This window comes from Ctenocephalides felis, unplaced genomic scaffold (assembly GCF_003426905.1).
Source record: "Ctenocephalides felis isolate EL2017-DRISC unplaced genomic scaffold, ASM342690v1 CF-g0.4_SCAFFOLD_03571, whole genome shotgun sequence".
Taxonomy (NCBI): Eukaryota; Metazoa; Arthropoda; class Insecta; order Siphonaptera; family Pulicidae; genus Ctenocephalides; species Ctenocephalides felis.
The window spans coordinates 10,924,759-10,940,581 of NW_020539725.1; the positions used below are offsets into that span (position 1 = coordinate 10,924,759).

General features: G+C 28.3%; 3 protein-coding genes across 7 annotated transcripts; 2 read left to right on the plus strand and 1 right to left on the minus strand.

The window, feature by feature from the left end:
- Positions 1-902: 902 nt before the first annotated feature.
- LOC113384809 (protein hairless) lies at positions 903-4,152 on the minus strand. Of its 4 annotated transcripts, none has more exons than XM_026622571.1 (5): positions 3,953-4,152; positions 3,543-3,803; positions 2,915-3,046; positions 1,834-2,724; positions 903-1,748 (listed from the first exon to the last, which is right to left on the minus strand). In XM_026622571.1, exons 2-5 carry the CDS (start codon positions 3,742-3,744, stop codon positions 1,714-1,716), a joined length of 1,260 nt encoding a protein of 419 aa, XP_026478356.1. In that variant the 5' UTR covers positions 3,745-3,803; positions 3,953-4,152; the 3' UTR covers positions 903-1,713. The 4 variants fall into 4 exon arrangements, with proteins under 4 accessions (XP_026478356.1, XP_026478355.1, XP_026478354.1 ...); XM_026622570.1 differs by having other exon boundaries at positions 3,543-3,826; XM_026622569.1 differs by having other exon boundaries at positions 3,937-4,152.
- Positions 4,153-4,878: 726 nt separating this feature from the next.
- On the plus strand, positions 4,879-9,405 carry LOC113387034 (protein transport protein Sec23A). Of its 2 annotated transcripts, none has more exons than XM_026624790.1 (13): positions 4,879-5,157; positions 5,500-5,755; positions 5,818-5,971; positions 6,075-6,219; positions 6,487-6,637; positions 6,713-6,836; positions 6,911-7,053; positions 7,160-7,418; positions 7,694-7,847; positions 8,148-8,261; positions 8,355-8,567; positions 8,706-8,927; positions 9,165-9,405. In XM_026624790.1, the coding sequence occupies exons 1-13, from the start codon at positions 4,879-4,881 to the stop codon at positions 9,252-9,254; spliced, it is 2,304 nt and encodes a 767-aa protein (XP_026480575.1). In that variant the 3' UTR covers positions 9,255-9,405. The 2 variants fall into 2 exon arrangements, with proteins under 2 accessions (XP_026480575.1, XP_026480576.1); XM_026624791.1 differs by having other exon boundaries at positions 8,706-8,939; positions 9,165-9,254.
- Positions 9,406-10,233: 828 nt separating this feature from the next.
- Positions 10,234-15,362, plus strand: LOC113384991 (zinc finger protein ZPR1-like). The gene is made up of 7 exons (XM_026622783.1): positions 10,234-10,649; positions 10,718-10,970; positions 11,499-11,721; positions 11,843-12,057; positions 12,311-12,471; positions 14,654-14,829; positions 15,097-15,362. Exons 1-7 carry the CDS (start codon positions 10,554-10,556, stop codon positions 15,299-15,301), a joined length of 1,329 nt encoding a protein of 442 aa, XP_026478568.1. The 5' UTR covers positions 10,234-10,553; the 3' UTR covers positions 15,302-15,362.
- Positions 15,363-15,823: the final 461 nt, after the last annotated feature.

A 15,823-nucleotide genomic window follows, 5' to 3' on the forward strand; every position in this document is an offset into this window, starting at 1 on the left:
GAATTTCTTGCAAACTTCCACACATAACTGTACAAAAATATCATTTTTTTTTGTCTTGTTTATAATTTCATTATTTATGCATATATATATATATATATATATATATATATATATATATATATATAGTAAACATATTCTTTATACTACACAAAAGGCACAATATGTGCATTTATATACAATAACAGTTACAGAACACTCTCATTTTCAACTGAAAAATCTAAATCTTACAACAAAAAGTAATATTAGAATACTGTTTATACACTGGATAAAAAATATAAGAGCTAATTTTCATTGCAAATTTGTTCATTTATAAATTAAGGCATCTACTTTGTTCATGAAGACCATATGTACTAAATAATTTGTTCAAATTCATTAAATAATATTCCGTTTATGAATTATATCTAAAATATAAATATATATTTATTTTTTTAATATACATACATACATACGTGAGTGATTATATTCTTAAATAATTTGTTTAAATACTTAATTATGGAAATATGAATTTGTGAGTTATTATATATTCTTTCTATACTAATTATTTGAACTTTGTTTTTAAAGGTTTGATAACCAAATATAACTAGTTGAGATTTAACACATTCAATCATCCACCATGCATATATAAAGTCCATTTGTATGTATGTATGTACAAATCTATATTCCGATTATAATCGGAAGAATAATTGGGGAGTTAATTTTGTAGTATTTCCAGAAATAGTGCCAATAATAATTTATTTCAAATGAAGTTCAGCGTGCATGATTTCAAATGAAAAAAAAAATAATGGCTATGATATATATACCATAATAACAGGAATGTCATAATTGAATCATTCATAACTTTATCTACTAAAAATAACACATACAGTAGTACTATTATATTAAAGTTTTCTTCGATTCTGTCATATTCAATTTTTCTAATTGACTTATTTAAATGGTCGATTTAATAGTTGGTTTGTGTTAATAGATATTTTAAAAAATTTGTTATGGAATTATATATGTACATTATATTCAAGCAAAACTATTAAATTATCGCAACCCTTTGTGTGATTTATAGTTTGCCTGTTGATTATTTATGAAATGACTGAAATATATTATTTACTATTTCAAAATCCATTGATGTTTAATGTCATGCTGATAATTAAACACGAGGAGGAATTGGAAAAGAGCGTTTTGTTAAATAAATAAGTATGAAAATCTAATAGTAAATAACAGTCAATTGCATGTGGGTTTGGGGCATCTATTATAATTGTAATATATATAGCATGTGTCTGTGTGTTTCTGTACATCTTGAAAAAATAGATTTTTAGCATAAAACCAATGACTTAGCTTTGTGCATTTAATATACATATGTTTGTTTCTTTTAGAAATAATGCGAAAAAATCCTACAAAATAGTCATTTATTTATTTAAAATATATCTAATTGTAATTTTCAGTTCTTGTTTCTGTATACTTATACTAGATGATTTTAATAAATCAGTGGAATATATGATTAGGATATTTAAAACAGTCATATATTTGTATTATCCAATCAATTTTTAGAACTAATAATTGTTCACCAATATTCCACTATAGTTGTTATTAACAATGTACGGAGAGTTACTTTATATACATCCAGGCAGTCAAAGAAATTCAAGTAATGAATCATTGGAACTACCAGAAATTTGATAAACCAGCAGATGCTTTATATGACCAGGCAGTTGAATATATATGTCTTCATCTGCTATTTTTGGATAAGTTTAATGGAACATCTGGAAATAATATAATATATTAATTAATACATTTTATCATTTATTCATTTTATATAACATACAGGTGTTGAATAATGATACATACCTTCCTCCACATTGCTTGTTTCTGCATGTGCAGGAGGCGGCACTCCAGCAGCTGGTGCATTTCTATGCTGGGTACTAGAATGTGCCCAAATTGGAGGAGCAATAGTTCCTGCATAACTATTCATCAGAGATGGATGATATTGTGACCATAGAGGAGCATACCTTGGTGGATACGTAGGATACATGTGTCCCAAGGGATTATAATATGTTGAGAAATGTACAGGTAAAGGGGCTGCTTGATATCTTTGATGTGTAACACTAGATTTGTTTTTATTTGAATCAGTGGTATCTGTTGAATTATTGCCAAGCAATGAATCAATACTGTAACTACAAGTCTTTGATGAAGTTTGTGTTGGGGCCATTGTGGTTACCGCTGTTGTTGCTGCAACACTACCATTCTGATGCACAACACCTGTTGATGCAGAGGTTGCAGCAACTTGTGCTGTTGATGTTGCTTGGGCAACTTTGGCCCTTCGTTTATTATATAGGTCATCCAAAGTAACTCTTTCAAGCTCACGCAAAATTCGTTTCCTGGGAGATACCATAGCTGCATGCTGGTCTATTGAAACTGTTTGTTTGATTTGCTTGATACTAGCTCCATTCCGATCCCACAATCTTTGTATAATGTTTGCCAATATACCAGGTTTCCGAAAAATTCTATTTGAAGGATTTGATGATATGCCATTACTAGTATAACACTTTGCATCATTCATAGATGTATCGAATGGACGACGTCGTTTTCGGAAACTTAAGTGATGTGCAAATCTAATTCCTTTAAGACGCTTATACAAAAATGAAGTTTCTTGTGAACTGGATCTCTGAGGTGAAGTCTGCTTCCAACAGTGATCTCGTTGCCAAGGGGATGATTGAATAGAGCTATTGTCATCTGACACTTAAAATAAATATTTAAAATTAGTATTTACAGCAAACAAAATTAATTTCGAGAAACTTTTTCATATTATTTTGTGTTTATTAATAGATATTAAAAAGTCATGAATAAATTTTATATTTTAATTTATATTTTTTAAATTTTAAATTATCTACTTATATATTCAAAATTTTAAATCAGAAAATGTAATTACCACTGAGAGAGGTTGAACCCTCCAATCTGGATCCTGGAATATTTGCAGGAGCTGGTGGAGGCCAAAACGTTTTACGTGGCACAGATACCCATCCCGCTCTTGCTCTCTCCAATTCCAATATGAATTTACCATCTATTTTAAATAATATAATTTAGTATTTTTAAATTGGTTTACAATTCGCATTACAGGAAAATAGATAATGCATCCATATAATTATTGATAAATGATTTTACTACAATTAATCATTTTTATTTATTTTATTGTTCAGTTCAATTCTGTATCACAAACCCTAATTTACTCAATAATGACCTAACTTATACTGAGTAATTTGAGTTGGATTTTATTATGCCAAGTACAATTTTAAATTTGCCCGATAAATCCTTAGTTAGCAACATACCAATTTCATTATATTTCTATTTAGTCTTTATTTAGAAGATTCATAGGAAAATTATAAATTACAACAAATAATGACTGAATAAATAAAACAGAGTTAATTCTAACTTCTGAACAGCTCCCAGTAAAATTGCATGTCAGATTTTTTTTGTTCAATTTTAGCTAAGATGAAGATTTATTTGAAAAATTGATCTATGGGGTGTAATTGCATTCAATTCTTACTTTTACAACTAACCTTTAAAGAATTTAAGTCTTCCACCCCCCGTACAAACTTGTGAAAGTTTATCAGTGGGCGCTCTATCAGGAGATGCAATAGTTTTGTGATCAGTATTATCTTGTTTCAAGGGGCTACCACCATTCATTCCATATTTGAAATCGCTTTCCTCTGTCATGTTTGCACATTTTGTCGGTATTATTTCACAGTCCTGTATACGCATTTCATATTTAAATAACACTTCTGAGCACTATTCATTCATCACATCACAATTTGACAGCACTACAAGAATGAGAACACAAATTCTGTGGGCATTATTAAATGAACATTATTCGATTATCGAGTTATGTGAAAGATTCGGGATTATTATGATAATATCATTATTTGATAAATTCTGATTATTTCTACTTCATACATAAATAGTAATCCACCTGCCGCGCACTCTCGCCTATTTATGGTATCATTTTGATAGAAAGTAAACCCAAATCAAGGGTTTCCTATATTATTTCGAAAACTTTACATCATAAATTCATTATTTGTTATTTCGTGCATTGAAAAACAAAACATTCTTATACTAAGCCGGATTTTTTCCACAAATCACATAAATTTCTACCCACATTCTGAATTCCTCAAGCTCATAATATTACCAGATGGCGATAAACAAACTTTGTGTTGACTACTTAAAAATCATTGAACTGAAAGAAAATGATTGAATATTCAAATTTAATAAAGCACAGTTAATAGTTAAATATAAATATAATATAACAATTAAATAATGTAAAAATCATTTAGTAAAAATGTGCTCAAATTACGTCAATACTCGAATTTATAAATTTATTTATAATTTAAAAACTTAATTTTATTTACAGTAAATATATTATATTCTAATATTGTCTAGAGTAAGTATATAGTTATAAATTCATATAGTTTTTACTATAAAATGTTTTTAATCTCGATTTGAATTAATTCGGTTAAAATTCTGTCCTGACTTATCTTTATTGTCATGTTTATCGATAGCAATTTAAATTAACACTGATAAAAAATATCATAATCAAATAATATCAAATATCAATATTCGTATATGGCACCACTAAAATATTTCGATATTACTATAATATCGATATTCTTGTGCGATATCTCGCTCTTATGACGTTTACACTTGACGTGTGTTAAATGACGTGCTGGTTCACCGCTTTAGTATATTCGGATATAATTTCTATGTTTTATCAAATATATTGTTAAAAATGTTATAGTGTTATTGTAAATAATTAGTCATTAATAAAAGTGAGTATGAATAAAATGAGAAGTGAACATTACAAATGAAATATCTATTTTAAATGCTCTGTTGTTATTTAGAATGGCTACATATGAAGAATTTATTCAACAAAATGAAGATCGAGACGGGATTAGGCTTACATGGAACGTTTGGCCTTCTAGTAGGATAGAAGCCACTAGATTAGTAGTCCCGCTAGCATGTCTTTACCAGCCTTTGAAAGAGAGGCCTGATTTACCACCAATTCAATATGATCCTGTACAATGTACGAGAAATACATGCCGAGCAATTTTAAATCCTTTATGCCAAGTTGACTATAGAGCCAAATTATGGGTTTGCAACTTCTGCTTTCAGAGGAATCCGGTTAGTAGTAATATGAGGCACATAAATATATATATATATATATATATATATATATATTCTTTCTTAACCTTTGTCAAGAAATCTTATATTTGATTATTTTTTGTATACCAAATCATTTTACAAATTTCTTATTAATATTTTCTCTTTTCTCAGTTTTAGTTAGATTAATTTTTTTTTTTTTTTTTTGATGAGTACATTTTAAGTTTGATTTTGTTTATAATTCTTAAATAAAGAAACTAATTAAGTAAGATAATCAGTTCCAAATATGCTGTAATATATTATCTGTTAAAAAGTATTAACACTTTACATGAACTTTGAATAACATTTCAATCTATTTTATAGTTTCCTCCACAATATGCTGCAATTTCTGAGCAGCATCAACCAGCAGAGTTGATTGCAAGTTTCTCTACAATAGAGTACACCATCACAAGGGCACCATGTATGCCTCCAATATTTTTATATGTCATGGATACATGCATGGATGATGAAGAACTGGGTGCTTTAAAAGCTTCTTTACAAATGTCTTTAAGTTTATTGCCACCAAATTCTCTGGTTGGGCTAGTTACATTTGGAAAAATGGTTCAGGTTCACGAGTTAGGTAATTAGCAAATTGTTTGCTTTTGTATTTTGTTCACAATTTTCATATTTTTTATTTTTTAGGTACTGAAGGTTGTTCAAAGAGCTATGTTTTTAGAGGCACTAAAGATTTAACAGCTAAGCAAATTCAAGAGATGTTAGGCATTGGTCGTGAAGTGAATCCCCAACAACAGAGAGGGCCACAAATGCCCACAAATCAAGCGGGCCCAGCCAATAGGTATATATGTTATATATACATAATATAAAAAGTTTGTTGGAAACCATAATAATGAAAAAACAGACACATATATATGTATATAACACACAATTTTATATTTTAGATTCATCCAACCTTTACATAAATGCGATATGTCTTTAACTGACCTTTTGGGAGAACTGCAACGAGATCCTTGGCCTGTACCTCAAGGAAAGCGTGCCTTACGTTCAACTGGTACTGCATTATCGATAGCCGTTGGACTTCTTGAGGTGATTAAATGCATTAAAATAAATAAAATTGTTGTGTTAAAACACTAATGATGTGTTTGTATATGAATTTAAATAAATATCGTGGGATTAAGTTGGGCTATTTGTGCCTTTATCAAACATTAAAATTTCTATTACCCATATTAAGACTAAAACTGTATGTCACATTCATACTATTTTCATAAAATTTAATGCATATTATATATTTTTCATGAAAACTGTAATCTATCCGCTTAGAATATTTATTATTGTTTTTAATTTCATTTCTAGTGCTCTTATGCCAATACTGGTGCTCGAATTATGATGTTTGTTGGTGGTCCATGTTCTCAAGGACCTGGCCAAGTGTTGAATGATGATTTACGTTCACCAATTCGTTCTCATCATGACTTGCACAAAGATGCAGCTAAGTACACTAAAAAAGGTATTTTTATTTGTTACTATTATCATTATTGTGCAGTATTGTTTTACTAACGTAAATTTTAAATTTTGTGTGAAGCCACTAAACATTATGACGCCTTGGCTTTGAGGGCTGCAACAAATGGACATTGTATAGACATTTATTCTTGTGCCCTGGATCAAACTGGGCTCATGGAAATGAAACAATGCTGCAACTCTACAGGGTAAGTTATTTGAAGATAAATTGTTATTTATATGATTTATTATTTACTATATTTATTTAACCTTATACCAACAGAGGACATATGGTAATGGGGGATTCATTCAATTCATCACTATTCAAACAAACATTTCAAAGAGTATTCAGTAGAGATGAGAAGGGTGAACTTAAAATGGCATTTGGAGCTACTTTAGAAGTTAAATGTTCTAGAGAACTTAAAGGTAAAATACTTAATGTTTTTTCATTTCAATTAATATAATTTTATATTATATTTTAATTAATATATTTGTTTAATTTTATTTATTTCATAATATTGAATATTTCTAGTGCATGGCGGTATTGGATCTTGTGTCTCGTTAAATGTAAAAGGTGCATCTGTATCTGATTCTGAAATTGGAATGGGCGGGACAGTTCAATGGAAAATGTGTGCTTTGGGGCCCAATAGTACAATGGGATTATTTTTTGAGGTTGTTAATCAACATGCTGCACCTATGCCTCAAGGCGGAAGAGGTTGTATACAGTTGATAACTCATTACCAGCATGCCAGTGGACAGAGAAGAGTTAGAGTTACTACTATTGCTAGAAAGTAAGCGATAAAACTCATATTATAATTAATCAATTTTATAATCTATAGCCAGGAATTAAGTATAAACATATTTTTCATTTTATATATACAATATACAATATTTTCAAAGAATCATAAATAAGATAAAATAGTGAATGAAGCACTTACAATATTCCTTATAAAGTAAAGAATAATTTTGTTAGTTCTAGCGCCTTATATGAAATTAATCTTACTAGTAAAATTGTTTAAGATCAACATGATTCAGCTATTTTAAAGTTTGTTGCTTATCTTCCTAGTTGGGCTGATGCAGCAACAGGCATGCCACATATCAGTGCTGGTTTTGATCAGGAAGCAGCAGCAGTATTAATGGCCAGAATGGTTGTTTATCGGGCTGAAACAGATGATGGACCTGATGTCTTGAGATGGGTTGATCGTATGCTTATTAGATTGGTAAATATTGTTCCTGTTTATAAATTGTTATAAAAAAGAAAGGGTTGGTACATATGTAATATTTTATTACTATTCTTTTTACATGTAATGAAATAATATCTTAGAAAGAATTAACTACAGTTTTTGATTTGATTCAATATTTTTTAATTTATTTACAAGCTAGTAATTTAGCTAAATAATATTTAGCAATGCATTTTACTGCACTTGGAATATGTTATTATGTATCAAGATATCAAAATTGTGTTTTACTTTTCAAAACAATTAGTGTGTAAAAATCTAAACTTTATTTAATATTTTCAGTGCCAAAAGTTTGGAGAATACAATAAGGATGATCCTAATAGTTTTCGATTATCTGAAAACTTTAGTCTGTATCCACAATTTATGTATCATTTGCGAAGATCACAATTTCTTCAGGTATTTGGAATATAAATAAAGTATTAATATTTGTAGAAATAACAGTTATGTATCTGGAACTATTTTATCAAGCAAAATGTTTATTGTTTTAAGGTATTCAACAATTCTCCGGATGAAACCAGCTATTATAGGCATATGCTAATGAGGGAAGATTTGACTCAATCATTGATTATGATACAACCTTTGATTTATAGTTATAGCTTTAGTGGTCCTCCAGAACCAGTGTTATTGGACACAAGTTCTATTCAACCAGATAGAATCTTACTTATGGATACGTTTTTCCAAATTTTGATCTTCCATGGAGAGGTATATCTCACATGCTTTATATATACAAAAAATCATAAATTTTCATAATTTTTTTCAATAAGTTGTTAGATTTAGTAACCAAACTCTAGAAGATATAATTTTTTTTACCTTTATATTTATTATGTATGTTATTTTTAGACTATAGCTCAATGGAGAGCTTTGCGATATCAAGATATGCCTGAGTATGAAAATTTCAAACAACTTTTGCAAGCTCCAGTAGATGATGCTCAGGAAATTTTATTGACACGTTTTCCAATGCCTCGTTATATTGATACCGAGCAAGGTGGATCACAGGCTCGATTTTTATTATCCAAAGTCAATCCCTCGCAGACACATAACAATATGTATGCTTATGGAGGAGTAAGTATTGTAGTATACAGAAGTTTGATATTTGATATAGTAATTAAATAACATAAATTATATATTTACAAATTTTTTTTATTTGGGCAACTTATTTATCAAAATTGATTGTGAATTAAGTAATTAGATTCAATGATTCTAATACATTTATTGATGTGCAAATATATGTAGACTATTTTTATTAATCTTAATTATGTAATGTGATTCTATAATTTATTTTCTAAAATTAATTTTTAGGACGGAGGAGCACCAGTATTGACTGATGATGTGTCTCTTCAAGTATTTATGGAGCATCTAAAGAAATTAGCAGTATCTTCAAATTCATAAAATTATATAAAGACAGAAATAGATATACAAATCTTATTTTATCTGTAATATTGTGTGTACAGTCTTTATATTTGCAATATAGATAAGTAATAAATTCAATTGATTATGAACCTAAATACATTGATATATTAAAAGAAACATTTTACACTAAGATTATGCATTTTTAATTATATTTGCAATATCTGGAGTTACATTTACCTGGCAAAATAGTACTAATTTAAATTACATATGTTTAGTAACAAATAATGTTATGGTGGAACTTAATTGTGTTGTAAATTACATTACAATTACAATTCTGCAATTAATAAGTCAAAAATTAAAGTGTATGCAATGGCAATTTCAAATAAGATTCTAAAGGAATGGAATATGACTGGAATCACATCCGAACAGTTTGCTCCTAAAGTAGACCTAAATAAGTCTTTATAGTAAATTTGGTCGCTTTCTTTAAAAAAATTTTGATGTTGGAAAATAACCATTTGCTAACATTTTGAGATGCATGTAAAAATTATCATAAATTTATTTGATATTGCTTGATTGATATCATATATTTTCAATTATATTCACTTTTTTTAATGCAGTAAAAAAAATAACAGAATTGTTTGAAAGAAAACATTGACTAATTTAACACAAAATGAAAAGTGATAGAAAAAATTGCAATATTTCAATCTCCACCTAATTTCAAAACATTTCAATCCGCCACTATTAAAAACGAGATTGAGTTTGCATAATAATGTATTGATAAGGATTTTCAATTTTTAACTACTATCCATTTGACTTATTTATTGTTCTATTGAATGTGTATTTAAATTAAAATTTATTAACGGTTTTAAATTCATGACAATAAACTATTTTGTCAGTTGGTACTTCTGTATGCACTTTTTTTTTTATAAATTTATTGAAGGTTAGAGATGTTTATGTCAAAAACATGAAAAATGCAAATGATTTCGGATTTATAATGTTATAATAATTGATTTTATTCTCTTTTAATAATTAATATAGAAAGCATAAGTTTAATATATTGGCCACGCCTACTGCCATAAACTCCTTCCGCTAAAATAATTCGCAAACCGCGTGGAATCAACAGTTTGCAAATTGCACAAATTACATTTTCGTTCCATGCTTCTATTTTTCTTCGTCACATTCTATTTTTAAAAAATCATATATTTTTAAATGCGCTTTTCATCTTCTTACATTATTATGTTTAATCTGAACATATGATACGGTTAAAATAAAACTTACGTGTGCTTTCAAGTGTCAAAAAAGATTTTTCATACGTGAAATATTTAATATTTAGATAAAATGTCTGCGAAACCTTTATTTAAACCTTTAAATGCAGATGACATCGAACCAGAAATTACAGAAATATCTTCCTTGTGTATGAATTGCCATAAAGATGTAATAATTGTTCAATAACCTATAAAAATTTTTCATAAATAAATATTTATACAAATTATTTATTTCAGGGTACTACTCGTTTGCTTCTAACTAAAATTCCATTTTATAAAGATGTGGTTCTGATGTCATTCTCATGTGATTATTGTGGTTTTGAAAATAATGAGATTCAATCCGCTGGAGAAGTAGCACCGAGAGGAGTTAAAATTAAATTAATGGTAGAATCGACCAGTGATCTGAACAGAACTATTGTCAAATCAGATTATAGTTCTGTTAAATTTGTTGAATTGGATTTTGAAATTCCTTCTCAATCTCAAAAAGCAGGTATATATTTCTACTTTTATGTGAGATAAAATATAACTTATTCTTAGTTTTTAGATTTTACTTAATTGAACATTCAAACATACAAAACTTGTTTAGCAATAAAGAAAATTTTTACTTTGTGCATATATAGATATATAAAAATGACATCGAACAATTTTCCTGTGCTTAATATCAGATAATTAAAAAAATATTTTATTCTAATAAATGATTATTAATTATACAATGACTTACAACTGTTACAATGACTTACAACTGTTATTAATAATTATATTTTATTAATATATTTATTTAATATTTATTTATATTTATTTTTTATCTCGATTTAATATTCAGAACCACATAACATGCATATTTAATTACATTTGATGATTTATCATTATGGTCTTTATGAGTAAATTGTTATATTGCCTATGGTTCATAATTACAGATGTTAATAGTTGTAATGTTATTATCGAATAGGATCGAATAACTTTTTTTTTACTTTACATACAAATATTTATATTATTGAAATATTTATTATATTTTCAGAAATCACTACTATTGAAGGTATCATAAACAGATCTATATTGGGACTCAACCAAGACCAAAATGCAAGACGTCTTGAGCACCCAGAAACGGCCGTACAAATTGATGCATTTATTCTATCACTTGAAAAATTGAAATTAGTTGAAAACCCATTCACTTTTATTCTGGAAGATATTTCAGGAAATTCTCATATTGAAAATCCCAATGCACCTAAAACTGATCCAAAGTATGTTAATAATTCGTATTTTAAAATGTGCATTTAATCCGATTCTTTCATATTAATTTTATTTAATTTAGATTTACATTTTTAAGTTACAAAAGACAATAACATTTTTGTTTTTTTACAGATTATCAGTGAACTATTTTGTGAGAAATGCTGAGCAAAATCATGTATTGGGTGTTTTTACTCATAAGGAAGTTTCTGATGACAACAAAGATAATATATTGAAGCCTATAGCAGAAGATGATTTTAAATTGGAAGATTTACATGGAGAAGTTTTAACATTCCCTACAAACTGTCCTGAATGTAATGCTCCTTGTGAAACAAATATGAAAATGACTAGTATCCTTAATTCTATGTGTAATTACATACTATTATATTCAAATGGTGGTTCTTGCAAATATTGTCTCGAGTGAGGCAACATCAATCAAAAAAGCACCCTTGTCTAACATTTGGTTAAATATTACCATTTATTTAATTTATACTTTTAATTTAATAATTGACTGAATTTTTACATGTTTTAAGTAAATTTTCACAATTTGATGCAAGAATTTTTTATCATTTTTTGATATTGTTCCTTAATTAAGCCTTTTAGATATCCCACATTTTAAGGATGTTGTTATAATGGCAACTTTATGTGAAGTTTGTGGACATCGAACAAATGAAGTTAAATCGGGTGGTGGAATTGAAGAACATGGCATGAAACATACTGTACAAATTAGAGGTAAAGAAGATTTTTCTCGAGATGTTTTAAAGGTAAATAATATACAATATACATTAATAAAAATTTTTATTAGAATATATTCTTTAAGGTATTGTTTTATGAGGGAACTGATGCATTTTGCATACCATTCAACGAAAATTGTCAAATTTTAAGACAATCATATAATGTATTGAATTTTTTAGTTTCTCACCGAAGTTTGTTTTTGTGAGAAAATCTGATTTGCTAATTTTGTTTTCTCGACGTTTGAAGCCTTTCTGAATCGAAGAGACACATACTTGTACGTGCATGTACGCCGATTTTTGACCTTTTATCGACGTTTTCCCAGAAGCGGTTGAACCGATTTCAAAAATTTCATGGAACTTCATAAGGCCGAGCCGTTTCTTTGCAATTAGCAGAAAAGTGCAAAATTTTTCTTTTACGTTTTGGCCAAACATTCTGTATTGAATATGAAAGTTTGAAAATTATTTGAAAGATCTCTATTGGAAATCGTGCAGATTAGTTTTTGACAAAGATCGGCCAGGTAGTTTCAGTATCTGGTCTTAGTAAACATACTAAAATATTATAGTCTTATGTAAAAGTGAATAATCTGCTCACATTATGATGCTCTACAGAAACTCAGTATACTTATAAATCACTCATAAATTAATATATTGATTTCATATTGACTAACTATAATTACATAATTGTTTTTAAGTGTAATATTAAGTAAATAAGCTCACAGCTCGAAATCAAATTTAAAACTAGTTGATATTGGTATTTTGCCTTGAGGCAAGTTACATGAACTTCCCGATATAAATAATCGCCTTATACAATAAAAAATGAATTAATTTATGAGTGATTAAAAGTATTCCGTGTGGATTTGTTACACATAAAAACGAATGAACAAGTTAACTCGGAGTGTTTTCTAAAAGCTAATTTTAACAAATCAATAATTTTTATAATTGAACTAGTTTCCGTAGGACTTTATTGGTTTAGTATATGTTCATTATGACCAAGTACTCTATCGTTATACCAAGTAAATCGTCTAATTTTAAGTTTAACAAACGTCAAAAAAACTACTCATTTTCGCAAACTTTAATGAATTTTTAAAATTAAACTACTCGTCGTATGGCCGTAATATTTCATTGAGTTCTATAAGACTATATGATATATATCGCCACAAAAAGTTCCATAAAAATCGGCTTAAATAGTTAATTACAAGAAAACGGCTCAGTAGATTTTCACCTAAACCTAGTCATCAGTATCATTCCCAACTAATATCTTTCGAACCGTTTTTGATTTTTTAAAATCGATTCAGTAGTATGAGCTTAAATGCGGACGAAAAGTTTAACACTTTTTTTCAAATTACAAAGAAACGGCTCGGCAGATCGTCGCACAAAACTGACAAACGATAGTCCTCAGTGATAGTCTCAATACATCAAATGGCTTTTAAATTTCTGAAATCGGTTCAGTCGTTTTTGAGCAAACGTTGATGAAAGGTCTAATATTGACAAATGCCTAATAAACGATACCGATTTTTGAAAACGTAGAATTTTTTTTTAAATTAAACAATATGTCGTAGGGCCGTATATTTTAGTATGATCTATAAGACTATAGTATCTACCGTCCAAAAAAAATTATAGAAATCGTTGAAATTTTTTTTTTTTTTAACACTTTATTACAAGAAAACGGCGCGGCCGATCATTACCAAAAACTAATCAGCACCATTCCCAACCAATATCTTTCGATCGGTTTTTTGAATTTTCAAAATCGATTCAGAACTGCGGGCTAAAACGTGGACGAAAATCTTTTCACTTTTCTGCTATTTACAAAGAAACGGCTTGGGTGATCGTCGCGCAAAATTTACAAACGCCAGTTCTCATCGGGATACATCGAATGGCTTATATTTTTGAAATCGTTCCATCCGTTTTTGAGAAAACGTCGATTTACGGCAAAAAATCTGTTCACATACACACACACACATACTTTTTCCAAATTGGGTCTCATTCGATTCAGAATGGCTTAAAACGTCGAGAAAACATAAAATTAGGGAATCGAATTTTTTCATGAAGACATAAACTTCTCTTTTGAATTTGTTCAGTAATAAGTATATATTGACTGTTAATGCATTAGTAGATACTATGAGTATAGATATATAAAAACGTAAATGTATGTTTGCATATTCTGAACATATGTATTAGGATAAAACTGAATTATCGTTAATCAAAATTTTAGTCTGAAACATGTAGTGTGGAAGTGCCAGAATTGGAATTGGTAATGGGCTCAGCAGCATTGAATGGCAGGTTTACTACTGTTGAAGGATTACTAAGTGCAATGAAAAATCAAATTGCTAGTAAAGATTTTATTTATGGAGATTCACAGGACAGTGAATCAAAAAATAAAATGGACAAGTAAGTTTTATTTATGTGTTTGTTTATGAATTTATTTTACTTCACTATAGAATAGAATTTTATAAAGTTGTTTATTTATATCGGAATGTTTTAATCTTCGTGAAGCATACTTAATCTATAAAATTATATTACAAGTTAGTTTTTTTGAAATGCACAACTAGATACGGATGTTTTCTGAATAAATCTAAAAAATAAATCTAAAAAGCAGTAATATTATCTTTTAATATAAAATTTTATGTAAAGTTTTTTTACATGTAATTTTTTTAGATTTTTGGAAGAATTCCAGCAAGTTCTGGATGGCAAAAAACAAATAACTTTAATACTAGATGATCCTGCAGGCAATAGTTATGTACAATCGTTTAATGATGATGGCACACCAGATGAGCAGTTGAAAGTTACTAAATATGATAGAACATTTGAACAAAATGAAGATCTAGGTTTAAATGATATGAAAACTGAAAATTATAGTTAATGTTTGATACGTTTTATAAATATTTTTATTGTAATTTCATAATGAAATTGAAGAAACTCAGGATGGATAATATATTTTTTATGAAATTTTAAATAAATATACCAAGTTTTATTTCTATAAATATTTATTCTTTAGTTATATATCATCAAATTTTTTTGTAAGTGCAAATTTATTGTTCATAATTTCAACTCAAGTTTTTAACTAGTAGTAGTTTGTTTTGGCAAAAAAATCCAATTTGCTAATTTTATGTTTTCTGTATTTTCAGTCATTCTGAATCGAATCAGATTAAATTTAAAAAAAACTGTGTGTATGCAAGCCGATTTTTGACCTTTTGTCGACTTTCTCTCAAAAAATTTCAAACATTTCAGAAATTTAAAAGCCATTTATGTAACTCGACAAGGAGTAGCGTTTATTAGTTTGGCGACTGTCAGCGAAGCCGTTTCTTTGTGATTAAACAGAAAAGTGAAAAAAATTTCGTCCACTTTTTAGCCCACAATTTTGAACCGATTTTGGTTTTATACA

Excerpts from the sequence above, each read along its gene's own strand:
- LOC113384809 (XM_026622571.1), bottom strand. The coding sequence starts at position 3,744 with ATGCGTATACAGGACTGTGAAATAATACCGACAAAATGTGCAAACATG. Across the intron at positions 3,047-3,542 it reads AAGACTTAAATTCTTTAAAG|ATGGTAAATTCATATTGGAA; the intron begins GTTAGTTGTAAA and ends TATTTAAAATAG. Across the intron at positions 2,725-2,914 it reads GGGTTCAACCTCTCTCAGTG|TGTCAGATGACAATAGCTCT; the intron begins GTAATTACATTT and ends ATTTATTTTAAG.
- LOC113384991 (XM_026622783.1), top strand. The coding sequence starts at position 10,554 with ATGTCTGCGAAACCTTTATTTAAACCTTTAAATGCAGATGACATCGAA. Across the intron at positions 10,650-10,717 it reads GTATGAATTGCCATAAAGAT|GGTACTACTCGTTTGCTTCT; the intron begins GTAATAATTGTT and ends TATTTATTTCAG. Across the intron at positions 10,971-11,498 it reads TTCTCAATCTCAAAAAGCAG|AAATCACTACTATTGAAGGT; the intron begins GTATATATTTCT and ends TTATATTTTCAG.
- LOC113387034 (XM_026624791.1), top strand. The coding sequence starts at position 4,879 with ATGGCTACATATGAAGAATTTATTCAACAAAATGAAGATCGAGACGGG. Across the intron at positions 5,972-6,074 it reads CAAGCGGGCCCAGCCAATAG|ATTCATCCAACCTTTACATA; the intron begins GTATATATGTTA and ends TTTATATTTTAG. Across the intron at positions 8,568-8,705 it reads TTTTGATCTTCCATGGAGAG|ACTATAGCTCAATGGAGAGC; the intron begins GTATATCTCACA and ends TGTTATTTTTAG.